Source organism: Psittacula echo, assembly GCF_963264785.1.
Source record: "Psittacula echo genome assembly, chromosome: 18".
NCBI lineage: Eukaryota > Metazoa > Chordata > Aves > Psittaciformes > Psittacidae > Psittacula > Psittacula echo.
The window spans coordinates 3478906-3488501 of NC_137754.1; the positions used below are offsets into that span (position 1 = coordinate 3478906).

Below are 9596 nucleotides of genomic sequence, written 5' to 3' on the forward strand. Positions count from 1 at the left end.
ATGGATTCGGAAAACAGTTCCTTATGTGAAATGCTGAGATCTGTAGAGGATTAGCACCAAGCTCCCTGCAAGTGCCACCTCAGTCACACTGATGGAAGCCTATAATGGAATTGCCCTACTCCAGGCATCAAAATGTCGCAGTAAGATCAGAGCTGATGAACAGGAATGCTTTGAAGGTCTTGGAACAAGAATAATGCCAAATTGCTCATCTGGAAATGAATTTCTGAACTTTGCTGACAAAATGTGCATGGTCTGCTTTATGCTCTAAAGGCAAATAACGCCCAGTGTTTGCATATTACAGCAGCACTTCACACTAGTCTTTCCTTACAGGAAAACAGATGAGGCTGGCACAGGCAGCTCTCAGTGGCATCCTACCCTAGGCAGACCAGAATAAACACAGAAGTGAGGGACACCACCACCAGTTGAGGAACAACAACAGGGCCTTTATGGCAGTAAGAAGTAAACACCAGTACTTCATTCTACCAGGCCACTGATGCATCTCATTCCCCCTTTAAAAGCAGTTACCACATGAAGCTGCATCCAACTCCCATTGTAAGTTGACTCAGGCTCTTAAATATCTGGCTCCTAACATCAGACCAGGTCTGTTACTCATAATCTATTAGTACAATGTAAAACAGTCTCCCTGGTGTTTGTAGAGCCCTGATCTTAGCTGGTGCCTTTAACTATAAAGGAAATAAAGCAATCGGTTGCTAATAATAACCCCTACACTCAGCAGGTCCAACTTCACTCACAGCCTAGTGTGGTATGACTAAGGAAATTAAATCCCTAACTGTGATTGAAAGCTGTGACACCATTTTTAGACTTACTTTTACACTTGAGCAGTTCAAAGTAATGCTACCAGAGACATCTGAAAATGAGGTAGTGCTCCAGCTTCCATTGGCTGGGATGTTGGTTCATTTTATTGAAGGACACAATAGCTATAAGGCTCACTACGCTGCACCAAATCCTTCACTTCACGTACCTAGAAGTCAGTCAAGCTCCCTCAGCAGACTCATTTCCATTGTGAGCACACTGAGCTGTTTGCTGTCCATGAGCAGCACTTTTGCATGCTCGTGTCTTACAAGACCCACAGAGCATTTAGCAGACATTCACTGGAGCTGCGTGTTGTGCCCTGAAATGAGTGCTAGTGCCAGTTAATGCCTGGGGAAAATGAAGCAATTTCCTTAATATTACTCAACAAGGCAGGATCCACAGCAGGATTCCCAGACACCAGCCTCTAGTTTCACTTCAGATTTGCTCTGGAATTACACTACCACAGCAGAGCTCCCAGTCTGGCTCCGTACCTTTTCTTGCAGAGGTTTGATAAATGGCCCTTTGTTCAGAGGAAAAAAAACCCCAAGCCCTGATGCTAGAGAACGTGGCTCCTTTTTCCTCTTGTCCCTGGAATTGTGATTGGAAATAATTGGAAGTGTCACTGGAAGTAATCAGAAGTGACAGTCCCTGGGCTACAAGGCTTTTGCTTCAAGTCTAACGATCCCCCCGCAAAACAAAACCTATATTTAAACAATGAAGTCATAAAGTGATTTGCCTTCAAGGTTGAAAACCCTGCAATTTGATTTCTTTTAAGCAAAAGAAGTGGCTGACTCCGAGTTCAATATTCAAAGCTTGATGTGTTATGTGGAAGACTTCCCCCCGCACACACGAAACCATTCTGCCATTGCCTGGCACTCTGTGTCAGTCTTCCCATACAGAAAAAGGTTCATATCTATTAAACATCTCTATGGCCTTTAAAATTTCATCAAGCCTTCAAGAAACAAAGGAATAGCCTAAGCGGTAGCTATGAGACTCAGCCAGCATGCATCTCATATTCCAAATACTGGAAAACCACCTAATTCCAGTATTTCTGCTGAGACACAAAGAAGGAAGGGGAATGGAAGCCACTTTTCTCTAACAATGGACAGAGTTACCCAAAGCTTTACGTAAGTGTGACACCACAATGCATGCTTTAACAGCAGCAGCCCAATGATATGGTAGACCAAATGCAGCCTAGTTATGGTCATCAGTTGCCTCTAACTGTGCACGCTCCATTTCAAAAGGCTGTTTCCAGGAGAGCAGCCTTTCTTCTGCCAGTGCATGTTATAAGCACCACAAATTTCACTGACCTTTCCTACCAAAGGCAATTAAACTGCAGGCACTAAGCTGAACTTCAACCTTTGTACCTTATAGGTTGGGAGCAAGTCACATACACTAAGGCTTCATACTCATTTTCCAGCCACAGAAAGGGATGTCAGCTACATAAGAGGCAGGCTGAAAAGATACTGGAATGCATATTGATTCTTGTAGGACATCACCAATCTGGGTCTGGACCATTAAGAGAAATGCTGATTTACAACATTTGCCTTTTGAAACTGCCAAATGCTTTCCTAGGGAAGATATAGAGGAGGACAGCAGTTGTTTCATGACCTTCTATCACATTCACCACCACTAATACATCTTAATTGTTCAGTCCCCTTAGCAACTTGTAAAGCTACCTAAAGAGTCACATGGAGAAACCAAGGTGCCATTGAGAAAAGCCTAGCAATGGTGCTTTGCTGAAGCAAGGTAGTACCCATCCTCCTCACATTGCCCCATAGCTTTTCCTAGTCACTATTGTGTACACCTCCTCTGTGTTCTACCCAGGGAAAAGCATGTTTGAGGCAAGGTTTGAACCCCTTGGGTTCTGGCAGAGGTGGGCTGTTACTTCACTCAGCAACACTAAAGCAGACGGAAGGGAAAGTAGAGTCTAAGAGATAAAGATAGAAATTCACCCTCACTTGTTGACTTTCCATCACTTCACACATTTTTCCATTGTTGTGCTTCCTGCATCCTCCACTATCCTGTCATCTGAGTATCTATTCACAGACCTCCGTGACCTGACTTCACCCTTGGCTTTTTGTTGGGCTGCTTCTGTAAACCAACCGCTTCTAAAAACAGATGGAGAAACAGCTTTGGGGAAAGAGGAGGGAAAGAAAGACCCAGTCATCTTTTGGACAGGGCACCACCAAGTTCCCACTCCACCCAAAGAAGCCACATTAGTGTATGCAAGGAGCGCACAGCACTGTGTGCACACGAGCAGAGCTTTCTCTGCATTACAGATACACAGCCAACAACTGCATTGGTTTTAATAGGGCATAGAAGGCACATTTACACACAAGGCTTTGTCTGAGTGACTGTTTACATTTCTTTCCAGGCAGTTCCTGAAGGCTCAAATCCCAGGCTGCAAACCTGCTAAGTTCCCTATAAAACCCTGTATTTGCCTTGAGGAAAACAGGGGCGTTTGTTGTGATCCTGAGGATAAAGATCAGGATATCTCCAGGCCAGTTGTGCAATGACATTTCTGGGAAGCTTGTGCTGCTCTTACACAAAACATCGTTCTGAAGTGGGCCAGAGTACCCCACAGGAACAGACCGCTAATTCTACACACTGGAGACGAGGTCCAGGGTGGCCACAAAGGCAAAACACCAGTTGTTTTCCATGGGAAATGCACAAGAGTTGCCTTCCCCTCCAGCTTTATTTCCCATAAAATGAATTCATCATCAGAATTGCAGCCCCTTGGCATCCTGCTTTTTCTCACTCTGGAACGTTACCTTTTTTCTCCTTTTTGTTCTCATGGTAAAATGGAAAAAACAAAGGATAAAAATAACTCCCAAAATAAACGTGGGGTTTTTTTAATGCTAAAAATCCAAACTATTGCATTTAAAACAAAGCACTGGTAGAGGAAAAGAGGCAATTTCTCACCAAGCCTCTTGACAGCAATATTTGATGCAAACCATCCCTGGTTTTAGAGGAATTTTAGTGTCTCACAAGGAGTGTTACCCCTGATACCCTGCCATATAGCAACTCAATTATGCCTAGTTCCTTTTAATTCCCTCCTGGAGTGCCAAATGGATACAATGCTTTGCTCCTTTGCCTTCAGTATTCCTTGAGTAGTGTTCTATTCAAGAGCTCTTTGCCCTGCCCTAGAACTAAACTGAAAGAGGCTCAACCTTGCATGCAGCTTACTTTGTTATCTGCTTCTGGAGTTTCCATGAGTTGCCAATTGGCCTTGGGAGAACAGCCTTTTGAGCTAAATACACTCAGTTACCTGAACTCTTTCAGAATCCAAAGGCACAAAAAGGTGAATTCCTCCCAAAAACCACCCATAAACCCCCTTTCCACAGCTACAGATCTTTTTGTACTCCACTCCTGAACTAAGGCTTTTTAAGTTCTGTTAACACATAGGTCAAAAACCCTTTCCCCAAGCTTTGTAAGTACACCATGAAGCAAACAAGCAAAGGCAACAGAGAAGGAAGCATGAGAAAGCTAGGAAATAGGAAGTGTTCTATACGCTGTTAGTTATTGCTAAGAAATCTGGGAAAATCAGCAGGAATATGAAATCCATCAGCTTAGTTTTTCAGTTGCTTAGAACAGTCTCCTTGCCTTTTACCAGTTCCAGGCAAATGCATGCCACTGAAGTGTAAAGCTTCCCAGTAACCTCACCAAGAGAAGCGCTCTTTTAAAGCAAAACACTGCAGTGGCTGGCTTTGGAGTGTAGCATTGCAAGGGTTTAAGGAGAAGGATCTCAAGGAGATGAGATAAGGCACAGTGCAGGTTGCCTGTGCTCTTAGAGCAGGAGAGAAGGCCAGAGTCAGTGTACTAGAGCATAGCCCCAGGCTGACCTACCACTGCTGAATGCTGTGGAGCCGCTTCCATATCATCATGGATTTTCAAGCTAGAAGGCTGGTGGATACCTAGGCAAATGCATGCTGTCAGACCCGATTGCTCATGCCAGCGGGCTCGGGAAGGATCTGCACCATAACCTTTTCCCCAGCGCAATGAGACAATTGGAGTCTTGGTGTTCAATGCAGCAACTGCATACCCCTGGGACAGTGCTGTAAGAGAGTCATTGACCTCAGAGTTTAAAGGGCAGAGCTCAGCTACATCAATACAGAGGTACTTGTGCTGTTACAGCTGCACCCACTCCAGCAGCATCACCCCAGTATCACACACAGCGATTACATCTTTGTCAGACAATAAGTCAGGCTCAATGAGCATTGTGCTGAGCAGCCCCCGCACTAATGTAAAGGTTCACTGCTAATAGCAGGACACCAGAAAGCTGGATGGCTGATTTGGCCTCTCACATCATTGCTTTTAATCTTGATGCCACTGGTTTCTGAAGGGCAGAGCACATACACTAGCAGGTAAGTGCAGAAAAAGCATATAGTAGTGTCAAAGCCAGCATTACACAGGCGAACATGTTTGATGACAAGAAAAAAAATCAGTTTTCTACTTTAATGGAAGGCTCATTCAAAACATTCAAAAAGAACTTGGAGAGGGGAAAAAGGCAGCAAAGGAGAATCCCAGCACCTGAAAACTTTAATTCAGTAAACCATTCAAATGAAAGCATTCATTAGTTTGTTGGGGCTTTTTTACTGCCTGAGAAATGCAACATCGAGTTTTTACACCAAAGAACCAGCTGTTTCTGTTGGAAACACTCATTTTGTTTTTCAAGAGTGCAGCGTGTTACACAGAGTTTGAAACCGTTTTGACCAGCTGTGGACAGAGATGAGAATCAGATGTCAAACACTTACATGTAGGCACACACATTCACATGCATCACCTTCCGCTCCTCACCCCTTCCTGCTTCATTTACCTAGCCTTTACCAGGGAAGTAAGCATGGTCATCCTTTTGCCCACATTTTGCAAGGTCTTTTATCTTGTCTTGGTTTAAAACTAATTGGCTCCTGTTTCCTGTCTCCTCACACAGCTGCTCACTTGCCCCAGAGCAGTAAACACTAAAAGACAAGGACTGTATATATTAGAAATGCCATTAGTATGTTTAATAATGAAAACCCAAACCAGGCAACTTTCCTTTCAAGTTTGCTTGTCTTTGCTAAAACCTCTGTTTTCCACACTAGTCTTTCATGCTATCAGCAAGAAAAATAAGCCATTGTCGGCACTTCTATAACTTTTCACTGCAGAAAAGCAATTAGACTTTCTCTAGCTAGCAAACAAGACTCCGCAGCCTCCTTGTTTTCAATAGGGAATCACAATACTTCCTTACTTTTCCCTGGAACATGCTTCCAATATTGGTGAATGAAGCTGGACACAGCAGAACAAGTTGCCTAGATGCCGAAGGCATAACAATGATAATGCCCATTGTGTTTTACAGATGAAAGCAGTCCTAGTCATGCAAAGGTAAGTTGTCATTATACTGCTGCCAAAACCACCTTGTCTCTGGCAACAGCTTATTCCTTTTGCTCCGAGCCTTCAACATATGGGAATATTCAGCAGATGAGTAGGGTTGGTGAATCAAAGACTGATGGAAACAAGAACTGCAGTGGAGGAAGGCACCCTTCCACAGAGCTGCGTTCCTGGCCATTTCTGCAGGGCTGACCCCTCTAGCAGAAGCCTAGCTGTTCTTAACCTTCCCATCTCATCCTGGAGCCTGAAGCAGTCTCCACCATAGAGGCACAAATAGCCAAAGGAGATGTGCAGGGGGGGGAAACTGCTGCCTGCACTCACTGCAGGATTCTGCAGCACATCCAAGCCCCCTGCCACATCCCTACAGATAAAACCTTTGCTAACAGCATTCCTAGAGCAAAACCCCTTTCTACAATTTATTCAGCATCTCTAAGTGCTGCCTGTCTTTCAGATACCTAGAAATCTGGTTAGTCCATGTTCCACACCTCTGACATTTAAGGAAGAAGTCATGAAACTCTGTGTCCAGCCACCACATCAGTCCACCATCCTGTGGGGCTCAACTCTTCCCAGGGAATCAAAAACCAACCCACTTTTTCACACCTGTACCAGTGTTCCTGGGGCACAGGAAGAGCCAGGAATCACAGCCTTTACCCAACCACAACAGATTTCAAAGCTGTCAGCATGATGTGGTGAGCAGAATGGAGACAGCAGCTCACTCATCACATTACAGTGCCTCTGGAGATGCAGAAACTCAGGCTGCTTCTGAGTCAGTCTTGTAGGCAAACCCCCTCAAAGACCTCAGGGCTGCAAACTCTTTTCTCCATAGGCTATAGCTTTAACAAACAGCTCTCTTCAACCCTTTACTCTCCTTTAATGTCTCCTTTGCTATTCTCCACTCTCCTGTTCAACAGTCAGCCTCTACCTCTTTTCATCCCCTTCTTTCAGCAGCCCTCATTGTTCCCATTTCTTGCTTTCCCCCTTTATCTCCCTACTCCCAAGCCTTCCCCCCCAGCCCTCCCTCTTGCACTACAACACATCTGTTTCTAATCTTAGGCATCAATTGGAAACAATAACCCCTTTTTCTTTCAAAATCTGCATGTTAAATGCCCAAGCAAATCAAAACACGGAGTTAAACACATTTGACACCATGCACAAAACAAGGACATTTTGTTCACCTTGTTTTGCCAGAGAGGTTCAAGCCCCTCGCAAGTTCATTGCTTAAAGGCACTGCACTCTTTAGACAAGAAACACATTCCAGACTAAGTCTGCTTAACCACCACAAATGAAATATTAAGAGATTCCTGGCAATCGACCTGCTAATAAAGCAACAAGGAAAACATCGGAACCCGAACACCACTGAAATCGGAGTTACCCATAAAAGTTTTCTCTTTACAAGCCCCTTTCTCTAACACATGAGAAATGTATTTCGGGCACAAAGAGAGGGTGCATGGAAGTTTGATTAAAAACACTAAGCAAAACCAAAACGCCAGCCTACCTAAAAAGAGAATTGGAAGTGCAGACATTCCGTCTCCAAGCTAGAGGGACTTTTCTTCCCTTTTTCTTCCTTTCTCCCAGGAACAGCAAGCAGACCTGCACAGGATTCAAAGGAACGCCTCTGGAATGCACCGAGTGTAACTGCATCCATGTGCCAGAAAAATAACCAACTTCACTCTTTCTTCCCTTCTGCTATTCATCTCCTTGTCCATATTCCACACAGATTCAGTGAGAGCTTTTAAATCTCTGCAGCTGATAATTCAGGCCTTTGAGTTTCTGGTAAAGAGAAGGCAGAGGCAGCGCAGGAGGGAGTTCACATCTACGGCAGCATAGAACAATTTTGCTTGTCTGAAAAGGAGAGAAGCAGGGGAAAACACTGTGCTCAATGTTCACCACATGGCTGCCTCCCAGAAGAGCCCCTCCCTACCATCAGCTGGGATTAATAGTGAAGACCAGACATGGGTGAGGTAGAGCTTCTCTTGATTTCTAGCAATAATGTGTACATATATATATATATTTACCTTTAAAGGAGAAACGAGGATTTCTCTAGTGTCAAAACAGTTAAGTTTGGAGGCAGTAAAAATCCAGCATGGAAAAGTCAGATTAGTCACTCAAGGGCTAGAGACAGACTCATGGAAAAAGGCACACATGCTCCTTAGAGTGATAAACACACATGTATATATTAACTTCATTCTCTTTTGTGGCTAGTAAATTGCAGAATTAAAGCTTTTTGTCTTACTGGAATACTTCTTCTATTTGCGTCACGGTTTTCTTTAAGTATTTAGGAGAGAAAAGACTCTGAAAAACTGATTTAACTCTGCATTCCATGATGAGAGAAAAAGCCAAATGAAGCAGCAATGTGTTGTCTACATTTAATGACTGCTATGGGATGCAATTTGTAACTCACCTCCAAAAGCCCTTTTAAAGCAGCCCAATACAGCTTTACAGCTCATCTTGAGCTTCACCCTAGTGCAGTTAGCAAGTTTTAGAAGCTGAGATGCTCCATTCCACTTCTGCCACAACAGCAGTGAAGACAAACCTGTTTCTATAAGAAGATTCAAATGTGGTAGCAAGTAAAGTTCACAGATGATGACTTTGACCAGCCAGAACTCTTTTATTCCATATTAAAACACATATAAATCTTGCCAGGCCATGGAAACTGTGATATTTTACATGTGTGCATTTACACAACCATTCTGATCTATTACACTTTACACATATACAGTTCATGCTTACACCAGTATATCCATATGCCCTAGGATACATGGGCTTTTCAGATAAGCAAAGAACTTCGAGCTAGGCTGCTTGGATGTTAATAGAAGAGTAACACTGGCTACCTAAAACACAGCAGATTGCAAATGAATTTTACCCATATTGTGGAACCTGGGACAAAGCAAAGCTTTAGAAGACAGAACAAAATCCCTTCCCTTAAGAACACTTATGAAAGTATTTCTAAGACCTAAAAGAAAGAGCAGGCCATACGCAAGGCTACCAGGCTGTGGTCTGAGGTCTCAGACTTCAGTCTTCAGCTGTCTCATAACACCATCCATACACAGTTTTTATATAGCACCCTTGTAAGAGCAGGGGTAGTATGCTTCTCCCTCTTCAGAAGTGCCAATAGAGCAATCTTTATGAAGTCCACAGTGAATAGCTCTATGCTTAGAAGCTCTATAGGAATTCTGTACCTTAGCTCTTAATTACAGTGCAAGCTTTTCAAGCCTTTACTGGAAGAAATACTGCTAACCCTGGAAAAAGCCAAACCCTAGATTCAGGTAAATCCCTTGAGAGACATGATAAAAACTACCCTTCTGCATCCAGTTTCATTTGCCCCTTCCAGCCTCCAAAGGAAGCAAAAGCAGCATTTGGCTCCTGCTCTTTGTAAAGGAGAAAATGCATTAAACAGCATATTCAACTAATAT

At 43.5% G+C, this 9596-nt stretch overlaps 1 protein-coding gene across 1 annotated transcript in view; it reads right to left on the reverse strand.

Annotated features, from left to right (window-relative positions):
* The window catches only part of CLMP (CXADR like cell adhesion molecule), a gene marked incomplete at both ends in the record, with an annotated part of 34199 nt that extends 26375 nt beyond the window's left edge, over positions 1-7824 (reverse strand). Inside the window, 2 exon segments of the mRNA XM_080631739.1 lie at positions 7679-7716; positions 7718-7824. Coding sequence (XP_080487865.1) covers positions 7679-7716; positions 7718-7824 — 145 coding nt within the window.
* Between the last annotated feature and the right edge of the window lie 1772 nt (positions 7825-9596).